We start from the raw sequence: 16,571 nt of genomic DNA, 5'->3' as shown, positions 1-16,571 counted from the left end.
GGTTTCTTCCTAAGGATGTAATGCATTGTGGTAGAATCTGCTACTGCTGAAAAAACAGCAAATTTATCAGAATTAGAGAAATCTGAAACTATGGGCAAATAAGTGAAAAGATTAAGACAAAAATAAGTGATAGATTAAGAAAAGACATTGCTAAGCTAAGGACAGACAATGAGATAACCAGAGAATTATTGAAAAAATAATATTACTTCCTTGTCCAGGAGCTAAGCTGACATATCTGGTTACATGAAACCTGTCATACAGCATTACTGTTATGCTTTAGGAAGAATGTATTTGCTGTAAAAGGTGTTACCGAGGTATATAAAGAAACGTGTTCCTCTGCATGGTCAGACCAGCTTCCATCATGAAGACGCTAGTGTGTGCTCTTATTGTCGTGCTTCTCTGCAGTGCCTCAGGTAAGATAAAAAAATGTTTCTCTCTCTCTCTCTCTCTCTCTCTCTCTCTCTCTCTCTCTCTCTAGCTTTTATCTTGTTATTGAAAATATCTATTTAAATAAACAGGGGTCTAAGGGTAAGAGCTTACTGAATCATACAAATTCACAAATTAATCACTGTAATGCAATTTGGGAAATGATTCAACTGATTAATTCTGAAGAATAGACTGAAACAAATGGTTTGTTCATGAATTACACATTGCTATCATGTCTCGGAGAGGGTCATGATTTCATCACTTCAAAACAATGAGGAATTAATATTTTTTTATGAAATGTAGCGGAGTAAATTGTCAAATAATATGCTTTGGAATGTAGATAAAAGTTTTCAGATCTGCTCTGATGGAGTGCAGATACTTTCACCATTGCTATCTGTCTGTCTAATATGTCATTTCCCATTAGTGCACTCGCTGACCTGCTACACCTGTGTGGATGGGGACTGCAAGACCCCAACCGAATGTCCAGCCTCAAGCAATTTCTGCAAAACGGTTTCAACAGGTAAGCAATCAACATTAAAATAATTGATTTCCTCAATTTTCAAGTCATTAACAATCAGTGTGATTTTACCATCATTGATATACTACATTTTGTTAATATTTAGAAATAGAGTTTTTTATAATTGTTTGTGTTTTGTCATTTGTATTATTATATTTGATTATGTTTAGTTAAGTTTTAGTTTTTAGTATATTTAGTTGTAGTTATTTTAATGTTTAATACTTAGCGAAAATGAAAAATGTTGCCTTGTCAACTAGCTTAAATACGTTTTTTTTTTTTATATATTTTATTTATTTTTAGTTTAAGTTTATTTTATTTCAAGTAATAAAAAAATTTATGGTTTCATTTTTTGTTGTTTGTTAACGATAATAACCTTAGTAACATCTTCATATTTATCCCCCCTCCGAAGGTGAAGGAAAATGTTATTTCTTCATTAGAGATGTTTTCTACAAGTTTAGGTAGGATATTGAGCTGTTTTCTTGTTATGCTCTAAACCGTATAGCCACTGTGTTCAGCCGGACATGTGAGGAGTTCTGTGTTCCAGGAGTGAACATCTACTGCTGCACTTCTGATCTGTGTGACTGATCTCTCCACGTCACCAGTCCTGCTGATCGACTGTCCTTGAGTCAGTCACTCATGTTCATTGTAATAGTGTAACAGGAAAAATATCACTGGTTTACTCTAGGTATATCATTTTTCTAATTACTTTTTTTTCCATCTGATTCAACATGGTTCGCTTTGCATAGCACTACTTAAAGGAATGTCTAATAATCGTGGTTTCTGTCTCAGCTCTGCATGATTTATGAACTGAATAAAATCTACCCAGTAAAAGCTGTGTATGTGTGTGTTCAGTATCAAAGGAATGTAGGTCATTCGAGGGATGTTATGATGCCATACGTGTATGGATTAACTTCTGCTTTTAACAGATGAGAAGTCAAACATGCAGTCCAGGCATTAATATCTTTCATGAAATGCAAAAAAAATTAAATTAAAGAAATAAAAAATGCACATCAATTGTTGATTAAAGGTGATTTAAAACATAATTACTTGCTTGTTTCAAACAAGCTTAACTCCTTTAGAGTTGAAGCTCTGTACACTTTATCAACAATTCACAAGTCTTAGTCAATAAGTTTATCGTTCAGTCTAGAAATTATGAAAAAAGCTATTTTACATTTTGCACAGATAACTTATGACTCATTATAATATGCATAATAATACTAATTATTATTATAATTTTTTTAATGAACATTGCAATTTTCCATATAAATGCATTTATTAAACAATATTTTTAAAATTGCTTACGTGTACACAAACAGTTTGGACTCCTTCTAGTAATCTGAATTTTAATAACAAGGAAATATGGGTCAGGCATGAATTAATCCTCCTGTCTTTATTTCGGTTTCCATGACTGCAGGGTTTGTTATTAAAGAGATTGAGGATTTTCTCCCTTAAAAATAACCAGATGGAGACCCGCGCACCTTCTTTCACACAGCAACTGGGACAGCAATTTATCTTGTCATGTTCTCTAATGGACAGCAAATGATTAAGAGCTAGAGGCCTCAGCGTGTGAAACTGACATGGCATTTTTGTCAATTTACAAGTTCCAAGAAATAAGCAAGTGAATAAGCTGTCATTTCTGAGAAGCCGAGCTCTTTCGCTGATTAAGGGAGTGTGAGATTTCAAAGATTTGTCAAGAAAGAGAAAGAAAAGGTAGGAACAGGACACATAACAATGATGGATTGAACTTTAACTGAACTGAAGCTGTAGAAAAAGGCTTTGTCAATGGCCATGATCAAAGAGATTTCCAGTTTTCAACCCATTTTAGTTTTTAAATTGTTAAAATGATACCTTGATATCTATTTTGCAATAAATGTTATCAAAACAGGAAAGTTGATTTCTCAGAATAACACCCCCAATGGATTGCACTTGAATTCTGTGCATTAAGAAATTCAATAGGGTTCATTGTGATTTTTTGGTTGACTTTAAAATGGAATCTTCTACTTCAATTACCTTAAAATATGCATTTGTAAATATGCTAATTTACGAGATAATTTGATATGCATCACGTTGATAATTTGAGTGCATTAGTCATGCTAGTGCCAGACCAGCCATCACCTCAAACTGCTCTTTTTACTGCAACATAAAGGAAACAAAAAGATTGCATAACTGGGTAAACCCAAATCAAATGTCTGATGACCTCCATATTCATCTGCTTGCACAGTCAGAGAGAAACCATGAACACTTTGATTTCATACTGACCCATTTTCTGCACCAGTTTAGACTTTCTTTAACCAGATTTACCTCCTGTCCTGAGGTATGAAATGCTATATTGTGCACCACAATCTCCTGGACCTATTTTATTCCAGATATAAGTGACTTAAGGACTGTGGACAAGATATCACATGCACTTTGGCTAAGAAACACTCACTGTGCTAGCAGGTAGTGTCATATGCCAAAGCAGCACATCCTCAGCTGGCCAGATTTCCTCTAGCTGAGAATGGAAGCAAAAAACGTTTCCCAAGTGAATAATTACAAAATGTCAATCCACATTCCTCAAAGTTATAAAATGTAAAAAGTGAACTGCACTTAAGGGGAAGCTTTACAATTCTAATGATGGTGGTGAACCTTTTATGTATTGAGGATGATTCGTTCATATTAAATAGAATTTGTGAACTAAAGTTAGTTCAGTTGGTTCCACATAAAATATATATTTTTAGGTAACCCGATGTGTTTTACAGTGCAGTCAAGCTTTTTGAAGGTACTTAAATGATGAATTATCCTAAGGGCTGTGCTTTCATTTCCCTTTCCTTGTGAATAGAGTCAGAACATGGTGCTTGGTTAATAAAATATTTCCCTCTGCCATTTGTATATTTCTATGTAACCAGCATTTCCTATATAACTTATTTGTTTTCAGTCTACATTTAATGAAATGAAAGTTACTTTTTAGAGAAAATATGGCAAAATAAAATACTTTTCAAAAATATTATATAATAAAACTATTATAAAAGAAACACACACACACACACGCACACACACACACACACACACACACACACACACACTATATATACTATATATACTAATATATATATATATATATATTAGTTCAAAAGTTTCTTTTTACTTTCTGGAGTATGTAAGTGCAGCATCCAAAAAGAATGTAATGAATTACTTTTTTCTCTCTTTTTTTTTTACTTTTACATACCTATGTACCATATTTTTAATTTACACTGATGACTGGCATTTACAGTAAATTACACAAATAGCTGTTGTACAACTTTGTCATAGTGCAAACAAAAGCTCTCAACCCAGTTCACTGATAAGTAAACAGCAGCATTAACAAACTCAGCAGTAGATTGAGGGGCTGTCTGGAGTGGGAATGGTCCTCCACATCTATTGGATTAGAGAAAGGATGTCATTCAGTATTAATCTGTGGAGTATAGGCAGCCTGGAACACTAAGCACTCTGATCTCTGTCCGCCTCTGACTCGTCCTATTGTTCATCCTGTGCTGTGGGCACTGGAAAGAAACCATTCTTTCCAGAATGAATCTCTTCTGCTTCTCTCTGGTAAGATATATATATATATATATTCTTTTATCTTAGCTTCACAATATTTAAACAGGTCATGAACTAAGAAATCTAAATTTTCTTAATCTTTTGACATAAATGAGGTCATTGTACTATAAAACGCAACACTATCTAAGTTTTAGAACTCAAAACTGTCTTGTTTGTCTGAAAATATCTTATATTGAAGACAGTCTGCCGAAAAGACAGATTGTGGAATGTGCCACTTTATGACATAATAGTGTGGCTAAGCACTGCCACTGCAGAAGAAGATCAATGCCTGCTACTGCATCACTGCCTGTTTAGCCCCGCCTACTGATTCACGCATGTAGTAACAGAGACCAGAGAACACTCTTAAAGCGACTTTTGTAGTAGGTAAATAATGAGAGAGAAGAACTCATGTCTACACAGAAATCAAATGATAAAGTTCCAGACCACATCAGTAAGAACTTGATCCTTTGTTCACTTCATTTTACCATGGCTTTGTTTACAAATAAGGCACAGGTTGACGCAGGATTTTCAGAAAGATTTAAACTAAACACGATGCTGTGCTAATGTATATTGGATCCCAAAGTGTGAGTAAGTACAATGTTCTGGCATGAAACTCTAGATGGCGCAGTCCGATAGGTCTAACATTTGACCTAATGACATCATTTTCACATTGCACAGATGATTGGTTCTCACCTGTATCGGTAGCCAATGAGCTCGCTACTCAGCATTCAAATATATGACTAGGGCTTACCGTAGCAGTTGCAGCTGGCATCAGAAACCCTCCACCTTCCCCAGCTCCACCTGTATAGATCTGCTATGAGGTGACTAATGTATGCTATATGGGGGTTATGTATGTTATATTTGCAGTACAAATATTTCTTACATGCTCACAGCAGCATGTTGTGGATGTATTGGCAGTAGCAAGTCTCGCTACTTGCTCTGCCAAAGCAGCAGCGTAGCAGATCTAGTCTGCCAAGACCAAACACATTAACATTGTCATGTACAGTACCATGCCAATCCCTCCAAGAGTCGTCATGACAGAACTGTTTTTGTTATGTGGTCACTATTGTTTTGTCTGTTATTACAGGTAATTTGATGAGTACAGTACTGAGTATTCATGCATTTTTAACCTAAATCACAGCAGCATCCATCTACATAGGATGTACAGTAGGCTTTCAAACATATACAACTGTAAGCCAATCATAGCAGTGGGCATTTACTTCAGAGTCTATAATACGCTTATTCAAACAGAGTGTTCCGATGACGGGGGTCAAAACAGGACAGAAAATAGCCTATTATTTCTAAATTATGATGTTTTTTAATGTAAAAATGTTGTTAACATTCTACGTGGACCTTGGAAAACAGTATAAAATAATAAAAAAGGTAAATCATTACCCCTTTAAATGATGTTGTGCTGTTTTGTGCAAATTTATAATTAATGGCGGTCTAGCTTCACTGAATTCACACTGGTCTGATCTTCTGTAAGCAAACTATTGCTTCTGGTTATTTGCGTCATCTTTTGCACAGATGAATTTGCACACAAATGCACTATAAACACTGTAATAAATCAGGGTCTTAAACGGGGATCCCCTAGAAGATCGGTGGTTGTACTGCATTAATCTCAAAATAATTTCTGTAAAAAAACATTATTTGCTTTAGATAAATGTACAATATAAACTAAGTTTCAACCAAAGCTAAAGCTTAAATTCAGCTAAATGTTTTACTGTACCATCCATGATAAATATGATAGTGAAATTTAAATGCATTTGCATATTGACTGTATATAAACAATTATAGTTTTAATGTAAAAAAATTAACATATTTACTTATAATACTTACATTAATATAATACTATATGTTGTGTATAATACAGGCCAGGTTTAAAATGCAACAATTTTAAGAAAGGAATTTTATAACCAGGATTATTTTTGATTTGAGATGCCATTTAAGTTTGTATTCATATTTTCAATGTTTTCATTTTTATATTTTCTGTTTTAATTTTTATTTTAAAGTTGTAATAATTTTGTTGCTTTTGACATTTTTTTTTATTTCTATTTTTTTTTAAGTTTAAGTTATTTTAGTACATTAAAAAAAAACTAAATAATAATGAGAAATGTTACCTTGACAGCTTTCTGAAACTAAATAAGTTTAAGTGATCTTATATTTTCTGTTTTCATTTTCATTTTAAAGTTGTGGAATTTTTTGTTTGTTTGTTTTTTTATTCTTTTTTATAAGATTAAGTGCTTTTAATTTTTGCTTTTTACAGTTTATTTTATTTCTAACATAAATCCTTTTATGAATTTAGTTTTAGTTAACTATGATTACCCAGTTTATAACAATTTCTGACTCTCTATCCACCAAGGGATTGAAGACCCTTCTAATAAAATCTAATCTAATCTTTTAGTGTGTATTATACACTTTATGAGCAGCACAGGTTGTGACCGACAAGATGTTGTTTTGTAGGAGGGCTCTATGGACAGCCTGTATGAGGCCGTGCAGGAATCCTGTGAGGCTCAGGTGTACACCATCCCGAACAGGTCCTGCAGCCCAGCTGTTCTCTCAGATCACGCCACCAAATGGAGAAGCACGGGGCGTTCCATCTCCATGGTAACTATAGGAATTACTGCTTGAATGTTGAATGCATACTGCACTGTCATGGGAAAAGTATCGGCCATCTGGACGCACATTATAACACTGCTGTGGACATGATGAGCTTCTATTAAATGAATGTTGCTGCTAATAGATTGTGCTGCAACCATATGGAAATATATTAAGGTCTATCTGAGGCCTGTCTATGACACAGAAACCTGAAATGAAAGGCTTGTGAAATCTTAAAAACATGCCAGGCATGCATTTAATTTCACATTCATATTTCAAATAAGTATATAGAATAATGTATGACTTTGCATGTTAATATTTCTAGATAAAAATGAAACAACTGTCTCATACTGTATTTATTTACAGGAAATGTCACAAACCAACTCAGACAACACTAGAAAAAAGAAACAAAGGTGAGTTCAGTCTTTGTTTTTAGAGAGCAAAGAAAAACAAAGTTGAACTTCCAGTCTAAGCAAAAGTGAAAGAGCTCTTAAGGCTTTCATACTGACGGATAATACAAAATGACTCTCTGTGAATATGTGTACTTTCTTTAAATGTCTTCTTGCATCTTCTTTCAGTTCACTACCAAAATCTGTTTCTGAAAATGAAGCTTTAGGTATGTGATATTTTGAGAGCTATTTTAAACATTTTCCTAAACTTCTTCCTTCTGCATCACATGACTAAGCTACAAGGGTACACCTTTGTTATGTTTTAATGCTCATACAGCAACTTGCTTGACTGACAGTCAACCATAATGGATAATGAAAAAGAAAGGTTTGTAAAGTGTTGATCAGATCATTATGAACATGAATGAAAGGACAAACCAGATTTTCTACATTTTCTTGACTTCAAACGGGATTTCACAGAGTGAAAAAATAAAATCATGGAACATTAGTGGACCTTAAATGAACAAAGAGCTAATGGTTTTGATTTCCCTCCTGCAGATAATACCGTCTGCACTAATTCTCTCTGGCCCATTGCCAAAATGGAGGAAGATTTAGTCCTTCTGAGGAACAATCAGAATGAAGGTAAAACAGGTCTGAGGATTTGTAGATTAAGCCCGACTAGATTTCATTTACAAGACACACATAGCTGAGCAACATTCACTTGCTATTGGCCAATCAGACAGTCTATAAGATTCTGATAGCGTCTAATCCCATTGCCAATGAATGTAGAGAGTTGTGAAATGTTAAAGCACTTGCTAGTCCTGTGTGGGATTAATTAAAAAACAGCAGGGTCTTAATAGTAAATAGGGCACTAGACTTCATCCTCTTAGAACTGTGGAGGACTTTCAATGACAATGTAATGGGGTAGCTGACATAGGCATTTTAAATCAACATTTGAGATTGTAGTTTAAAATGTATAGGGGAGAAGTGAATATTTTAGATCTTATAATTGTCACCATTTTTTTCACGCCAATTTTAAACATCCGTTTACCTTTTAAATGGCCCTGTGGTGTGATACAGATATTCCATGTAATCTCTCAGTTCTTATTATTTTAGCTTTGTAAATGTTGCATAATATTTATAAAAGAATTGGTTTTGGATAGCGCATAGCATGTCACAACACAGGACCTAGACAAAACTACTCATTTGTTATTTACATTCTAACAAAGTCATCTGATTTTATTTGTAATGTAAGAATCTAATTAATGTTAAATGTAGGTTATTTTGGTGCTTTTTGTAAAGAATATTCAGATGATATTCAAATATTTACATTTATTCATTTAGCTGATGCTTTTATCCAAAGCGACTTACAATTGTTATACAGTATATGTCAGAGGTCACACACCTCTGGAGCAACTAGGGGTTAAGTGTCTTGCTCAGGGACACATTGGTGTCTCACAGTGGAATATTTTAATCACTGTTATTTTTAAAAGATAATGGAAAGATTATACGCTTACTCTAATCTGAATTTCAAATGGTGGTGCACATTCATTGTAAGGTAATAATGTTGCTGAACCTGTCTGTATAAATGTACCACATTTCCTTGACTAAGGGGAGTAAAATCATCTGCCACACGGTCTTTCCCCTCATCAAAAAACGTGAAGCAGCAAAACAGGAAATGAGGTGCAAAACCACATAAGTTTTCTCATACGGAATGTTCTATTCTGAGCTCCGCTTTGGTTTTTTGCATTTTGTTTTTCTTACCAGAGACTCTGAAATGTCTTGTTTTATGTGATGAAGTCTTGTGTTAATGCAATAAAAAAATTAAATAAAAAAGCCAACGTTTTATATTGTGAAAATTTAGCTTTTTTGTGCTAAGGTTCCTAATAATTTGATTAAATGTGCTTAAATTTCAGATATGGTGAGAGATATAAGAAGGGCTGAAAGCCAGACAATAGCAGACAGAAAACACATTTCAAGAGACATACAGCAAGAGATTCCTGTGCAGGTCGTAAAATATGCCATTCGTGTCTAGCAATAGAGTTATGATGGTTTATTTAAAAGTAAAATTTAATGACATTTAATTATTTTGTCTGTTTACAGCCTGAAACAGTAATTGCAGAAATGACACATCTAAGAGGGACAAGGCAGAAAAAAGTAGAGAGGAAAAGCAGTAAAAGAGGAACTCCTACACAAGAGACAACAGGTAAATAAACCTATTAAACTTGATGCAAAAAGTCATTTTACTATTATTATTATTATTATTATTATTATTAAAAGCTGTGTGTGAACATCATTGACAGATGCTGTTTTGTTTTGTTTTGTGTTGTCTTTTTTTTTTTTTGTCTGGTTTTGTTTTTTTTTCTGCATCTTCCAAAGCTCACATCAGTGGTGCCAAAGGAATGATGTGTGACACTGGGCCACAGTCAGATAATCGAGAGAATGCTATGGGGTCAAGGGTCACAGTGACAGCACAAGCCAGACATCGCTGGAGTAACCCCACTGAAACCGCCTTAAACTGGAGACCAGCCTACAACACCTGTCTACCTCCCCGCAATGAATATCAAGAGCACATCTGTGACTGCGCTACATCCAGAATCCAAGGTCAAGGAGATCAAATCAATGTTCAACACACAAAGAAAGATTCCTTGCCCAAAGGAGTGTTGCGTTCCAGCACCAGCGTAGATTTCTGTGCCTCCAGTGTAAGTCATTTTTGATATATACTATCACTCAAAATTTGGGGTCGGCATTTCCGGTCGTTACTCAGTCTTCAGTGTCACATGAATCTTCAGTAATCATTCTATGCTGATTTGGTGCTCAAGAAACCCTAATTAATTCACATTATTTTGTTCAAAGTGCTTGTAAAAAGGAAATTTCTATATATAGTAAATACACAAACTATCCAAGCTTTGTAATTCATATGATATAAACTCAAGATGTTAACCAAGATGTTAATCAAGCACTGAATGCGTGTTATTATATAAGACTCTTGAAGATCATCCTGTCACGCCAACCAGTGATATTTTCTCTCGCTTCAGGATGATGACCTCTAGTGTTTTCTGAAGGTATATAGAGACTATGTAAATTGATCATCTTTTCCTGTTTCCTGGTTTCTCATATGTATAATCTTCTAGCACTGAGTATGGTGAACAACTATACCGTATCACTCTCAGATAAAGTGAAGCTCTTATAAAAAGGTTAGGAAGTGCTGTTTGTTTTCAATGGCTTGTAGTGCTTGAAGAAATAGATTATAATGCTGTAATCCTGGATTTGGATTTTGTTATGGCCGACTGCTCACAGCTGGATTAGGCTGCAACTGTCTGTAAGGTTTTCCCGAACACTATTGGTCAGTTCATGCCTCTTACAGCAATCCCGCATTTTTAAGTAAGTCTTTCTTCAATGAAATCGGAAGTGTTTAATTTTTGTGCCTCTAGCGATGCAAAACATAATTGCAAAAATTATGATCATTTACCTCTTTACATATAAAGAGCCAATGACCAACAAGCTTTTTGTATGCAAATACATAAGATAGATTTCAGATAAAACTCGTCGTTGTGCAGTTTTGCAAAAAAATTCCTAACTGAGTGTTGTGAAAGTAGACAGGAAGTGTTTCAAAAGCATGGGTCCACTTCCTTGCATGCAGTGGAGTTACTTCCCCTATACAAAGACCAGATTTTGCAATTTGGGCAGAAACCAAAGGAATTTTGATTAATTTATATTTATAGTTTTTCCTATAATGTGAAATTTTGAACATGACAGTCATTGAAGTTATATGTATTCTTGCATTTATTCCACAAGCTGAGGGCCTTCATGAAACCAAACCAATATGATGCAAGGAGGCTTCGATTATGCAAAAAGCACCTCTATGGAAATTCTGTGCCACAAAGTCCCACTTACTGAATGTGTGTTACTCGAAATGACTGTGAAGTGGTGAACCACAAAATGCAAACTCAAGCATTTGGTGTTTTTCCCCTATAGAACTGATGCCTTGATAATAGACAGAATGCGCATTGGCTCACATCCTGTGTGATTTCAGGAAGTTCTTGTAATCGGTTGTTCTGCTGAAGCATTGCATTTTTACACTTGTGGAGCTGAGAGGTAAAACCGCTAGTTTCAGATTAGACTTTAGTACGCACACGTCAAGGCGATGCTTCAAAGGGCTGCTTCAAATGCATCAGACAAACCAAAAAGTCTTAAACCCAAGGTAGGATTTATTAATGTATCTTAATATTTCAGGTAATAATTTAAAGGTGTTATTGAGGTTGTTAAGATATCTTAGGGTATAATACAGTAGATATTTCATGCAGTGCTGTCATATCCCAGTATCTGATTTTTGAAAATACACCACGAAAAATTGACATTTCTCAAAACAATGTAATAAAGAAAACAGCTTGGCACCACACAGCATTACTGAAGAAGTACAGCTTTGTCAAGGTCAAATGCATGAGAATGGCTCTAATGATACCACAGTTTGCTATTTGATTGAGATTACGTGGATTTAGATAATTATTTGCATTTTCCTGTGAAAGCGCTGACAGGTTTTCAGCAGATTATGAATCATTCTGTGTTTTTTATGAAATTGAAAACACTAAAATGATTACACATCAAGTGAAGTGCTTTCTAACTTACAAGGACAGCTAATGACAATTTTAGTTTAATGCAAAGTAATATACATGTAATGTACATGTAGCATGTGCCTTAATGTTAATATATCAGTTATGAATGTGTTTGGTTTTATTCACCTGACACAGAGATCCACCAGTTTTGGAAGATTTGACACATTCAGAAATCAACACTCCCCTTCCAAACTTGAGGAAAATGGAGCAACTGAGGTAAGAAGAATTTGCATGAATAAGAGAGTTTATGTGCCAAAATATTTTTCACTGTGTATTTAAATGAAAGACAAGCAGCCTATTTAAATTATAATTGTCTAACTGACCACTAGATGGAGTTTTTTTTTTTTTTTTGTAAAAGGAATAACAAATCATTTTGTGTTTTCGGGTGTATAAAACAGGCGGAGGGTGAGTCAACAGCAGAAAATGGCGAGAAAGCGGGAAGTCTGGGAAAAAAGATGAAAGCCATCTCGATGACTATGCGTAAAAGGATGGCCAAGAAGCATGTCAAATCCTTCTCTGAGGACATGGTGAGTCACTTTGCAAGTTCCTCATCTGATTACTGACACTGATTAGGCAACTCAGTTCTTTATTACCCAAAATAACAGCCGTTCATCAGACAGTACAAAGAGATTGGGGCTTGGTTGGCACATTTAAAGAAATATTCAATTGGCCTGCATGTAAATATGAGGGGGCTGTATCATTCCCTTTGTCAGTTGTCACTATCCTGAAATGTTTTATTATTATTAATATTATTATTATATATAACAAAAATTATATATATTCAGATCTAATATGAATTACTTATTCTATTAATTTATATTAATTACTGTATGATATCATCAATGTTTAAAAGTCTGCATCAATATATAGCTGGTTTTCATTTCGGTTAACTAACATTTATATATTTTAACATTTAATCTCTTACAAAAAAAAAAAAAAAGTGCAAATTTGTATAAAAGGTAAACGGTACATAGAAGTACCTGAAATGTGTATTCTTAAAAAAAAACAAAAAAAACTGCTACAGTGACCAGACTGATATTTTGATTGGTGCAGGGTGATGACACTGAGGGAGAAATGGAGAAAGGGTCTCCAGCAGAGAAGAGCTCAGACCACACCAGCAACTCATTAGAAAGCCTCTACAGTGGACAGAGCTCATCCAGTAAGTATCTACACACATGCGACTGAAGTGGGAAGTGTTGTTTTGAGATTGTAATTATACACTTTTTGTTTATATTTATTGGCTCAGGTGGTGTTGCTAGCAATTCAGACGTATCCAGTAACAGAGACAGCCTGAAACTGGAGGAGGAAGTGCCCTACACGGGGCAGTTCTGCGGCCGAGCCAAAGTACATACAGACTTTCTCCCCAGTCCATATGATACAGACTCCCTCAAACTGAAGGTGAAATAAAATGTTGAGTTGTTTTTATTCAAGCTTGCATTCAGTTTAATTAATCATAGCACTCTTAAAGCGGAAACATTAACTGGCAACAGTGAGTTAATGATGTTGATGATTTTATTTATTCTTTTAGGTGGGAGACATCATCAACATCATAAGTAAACCACCTATGGGCATATGGACAGGAATGCTTAATAATAAAGTGGGAAATTTCAAGTTTATTTATGTGGATGTTCTGCCTGAGAAAGAAAAGGAAGAAGAAGAGGAGGCTCCAACAATAAGACCGGTGAAAGTATGCAAGAAGCCACGACCAAATACACTCCTGGAGTTATTAGAGAGACTTCATTTAGAGGTATGACCAGACAGCACACACATGTGTATACATGCACACATAGAAACATCACTTATCCTTCACGCTCACCTGCGTAATGCTGCAAAATATGTCAGAAAACTATCCCCAAGTATTAAAGTCAGTAGCTTAACCTCACACTGACTGGTTGCAACCAGTTCTAAAATAAAACCATTAAAAAAAAAATGTGTAACTGAAAAAAAAAGCTGAAATAAAATTAAATATAAATACTAGATGAAAAATGTTGCCTTGCAAACTACCGGAAATATAGAATTTTAAGTTAAAGTATTAAAATGATATAAATATAACAATATTACAGGTAATAGGGATTTATAATACAATATAAATGTTTTTTTTTTATTTTATTAAAATGACAAACACTTAAAAACATACTTACAAATCTAAAATGAATAGAAAAAAATTACTGTAAAAATAAAATAAATAATAATACTATAATAGTATATAAATAGTAAATAAATAAATAAACACTAGAAAATGAATTAAAAACGCCCACTCACATCCACACTAGTGGACATTCATATGTGACACATAAGTGCAATATAATTTTCCTAAGATTTCCATTAAAAAATGTCCATAAATTTGTCTTTGACTAGATAGTTTATAGCTGTATTGCACATTTTAATGTTTGAAATCTGTTTTGTCACAGGAATATGCATCTTCATTACTCATCAATGGCTACCAGACAGTAGATGATCTCAAACATCTGAAAGAGAGGCATTTGATTGAGCTGAATGTGACCGATCCAGAGCACAGACGCAGGTTGCTTGCTGCATCAGACTGCCTCTATGTCACAAGCAGTGAGTATCAATACAAGCAGTTTGATTGACAGCTGTGGGCAAAACTATATTTTGGTTTTCTCTGTGTCCCTCTCCGGAAACATTATGTCAGCAAGCCTCAGGAAGGACATAGATACTGCTATATTTGCATCGTCTATTTTTGTGTTCGGATGAAATTCTGCCTTTTTGAAATACTAGAGTTAGACTGCGAGCCCAGTATTACTGAAAGTCACAACCTTATCTGTTTTAATAGAATATATAATGCTCTGTGCAGTCAGGAACGGCCTTTTCCTGTAAATGCAGGTCAGGATTAATTGGCGTTTGGACGTGGGCTCTCTGTGTGAGCAGGTGGCTCATGGCTGGGTGGCTTGGCTGATATGAGAGTGGGATTATAACCAGGAAGACATATTGTCATTTAATTAACATTCATTTCATTAGGGTTTTGCACAAACGCAAACCTGATTTGTTCGGCAGAGATGAAATTAACGAGCAGGAATTTGTATGAGAGATTTAACCTTTCTTTGCTTTACTTACAGAAGACGAAGAGGGAGAGCTGAAGGGCGATGAGAAGGAAGACGAAGATAATGACTGTCCCAGAGACTCGGGTTGTTTTATTCCTGCAGAGTGTCCAGACAGCTGAGACTTATTTAATCTCTCTCCTGATATAATTTTATGTTAAAGCTACAAACAGACACAGTTACAACACTGTAAATGTTTTCTTTTGTCACAATGTGTGTTCGTCTTTCATTTGAATGTACTTGTGTTTTGTATTTACACATTCTTTGTTCAGCTTTGTGTTGAAGTGACCTGTTTGTGTGATTGTAGATGTTATGTGGACTCTCATGGTAACCTACTTGTGTTTGAGGACAAATGTCTATCATTACTGAATTGTATATAATGTTATTAAAAATAAATTATTTATTCTGCAGCTTTCTTTTTTTTCTGTCATTTTGCTGTTTGAACACTTTGCTACTGCAGCTAAAATTCATACTTGTAACTTTCCATTTGTTTCTTAAAATAAGTCTTTGCTTTGGGTGGGTGTTCAGTGGGATGACGTTTCAGATGACTAGTCACGTGCGATGAGGAGGTTTCATTTCAAAGAACTTTCCAGTTTTCATCCTTTGAATTAATTAATACTTTATACACAACTCCCCTCTCTGAATAATATGCTAATATATATTGGTAATGACTAAAATTTACTGATATAATCTTGATTCCACCTAAATATGTTTATTTTTGAAAAAAAAAAAAAATAGGCACCTCAGTTTGTCAGTTGTAAAAAAAAGAGAGAGAGAGAGAGAGAGAGAGAGAGAGAGAGAAAGATTTCATACATATTTATAAGGTCTCGGGGCAGGAAATATGTTATATGCAAATATAAATAATGTAAATATATATATGCATACATACATATGTTTGTGACCACATTTATTGTGACTTTGCTTGGGAAAAAAAAACTCAGAACAGATGCATATGATGAAAAATATTTTTAATTTGTATTATTATTATTACTATTAATTAATACTACTACATAATTGATAAATGCAGGTTTGTTGCGAAAATAGGGGAAAAAATTACAACTTACCTTTGATATTGTATTTCAAATGTATTATTATTAGTATTAGTATTATTAAACCATGCATAGTGTCATGCATACAGCACTTACAATGCTGAATTTTTCCGGTTTCAAAACTAAAAAATATATATATAAATATATATGTGTGTGTATGTGTGTGTGTGTGTGTGTGTGTGTGTGTGTGTGTATGTGTGTGTGTGTGTGAGTGACTGTGTGTGTGTGTGTGTGTGTGTGTGTGTGTGTGTGTGTGTGTGTGTGTGTGTGTGTGTGTGTGTAACAGGAAGTTGTGCAGAAGTCCAGTTGCGCTTTACAGTGCATCTGGGAAATGTAGTTAACAGAAGTAGTTCCGCTATAATTTT

The 16,571-nt window shown here is 34.5% G+C and overlaps 2 protein-coding genes across 3 annotated transcripts; both read left to right on the top strand.

Annotated features, from left to right (window-relative positions):
• Window positions 1-302: 302 nt before the first annotated feature.
• On the top strand, window positions 303-1,774 carry LOC113059002 (lymphocyte antigen 6D-like). The gene is made up of 3 exons (XM_026227242.1): window positions 303-413; window positions 851-946; window positions 1,446-1,774. The coding sequence occupies exons 1-3, from the start codon at window positions 341-343 to the stop codon at window positions 1,526-1,528; spliced, it is 252 nt and encodes an 83-aa protein (XP_026083027.1). The 5' UTR covers window positions 303-340; the 3' UTR covers window positions 1,529-1,774.
• Window positions 1,775-4,419: 2,645 nt separating this feature from the next.
• On the top strand, window positions 4,420-15,564 carry LOC113058564 (SAM domain-containing protein SAMSN-1-like). 2 transcript variants are annotated; one of them, XM_026226569.1, is made up of 15 exons: window positions 4,420-4,510; window positions 6,962-7,105; window positions 7,463-7,509; window positions 7,675-7,712; window positions 8,041-8,124; window positions 9,399-9,490; window positions 9,586-9,688; window positions 9,862-10,184; window positions 12,234-12,314; window positions 12,497-12,625; window positions 13,152-13,257; window positions 13,345-13,496; window positions 13,627-13,845; window positions 14,510-14,660; window positions 15,176-15,564. In XM_026226569.1, exons 1-15 carry the CDS (start codon window positions 4,487-4,489, stop codon window positions 15,277-15,279), a joined length of 1,797 nt encoding a protein of 598 aa, XP_026082354.1. In that variant the 5' UTR covers window positions 4,420-4,486; the 3' UTR covers window positions 15,280-15,564. The 2 variants fall into 2 exon arrangements, with proteins under 2 accessions (XP_026082354.1, XP_026082353.1); XM_026226568.1 differs by having other exon boundaries at window positions 4,422-4,510; window positions 13,339-13,496.
• Window positions 15,565-16,571: the final 1,007 nt, after the last annotated feature.

Source organism: Carassius auratus, chromosome 40 (genome assembly GCF_003368295.1).
Source record: "Carassius auratus strain Wakin chromosome 40, ASM336829v1, whole genome shotgun sequence".
NCBI classification, from domain to species: Eukaryota; Metazoa; Chordata; class Actinopteri; order Cypriniformes; family Cyprinidae; genus Carassius; species Carassius auratus.
Note: the sequence above shows the minus strand (reverse complement) of the source record. Positions and strands in the feature narration are given on the sequence as shown.

Coding starts and splice junctions, on each gene's coding strand:
- LOC113059002 (XM_026227242.1), top strand. CDS start 341: ATGGTCAGACCAGCTTCCATCATGAAGACGCTAGTGTGTGCTCTTATT. Junction 414..850: donor GCTTCTCTGCAGTGCCTCAG/GTAAGATAAAAA, acceptor ATTTCCCATTAG/TGCACTCGCTGACCTGCTAC. Junction 947..1,445: donor CTGCAAAACGGTTTCAACAG/GTAAGCAATCAA, acceptor TAAACCGTATAG/CCACTGTGTTCAGCCGGACA.
- LOC113058564 (XM_026226568.1), top strand. CDS start 4,487: ATGAATCTCTTCTGCTTCTCTCTG. Junction 9,491..9,585: donor AGCAAGAGATTCCTGTGCAG/GTCGTAAAATAT, acceptor GTCTGTTTACAG/CCTGAAACAGTAATTGCAGA. Junction 10,185..12,233: donor TAGATTTCTGTGCCTCCAGT/GTAAGTCATTTT, acceptor CACCTGACACAG/AGATCCACCAGTTTTGGAAG.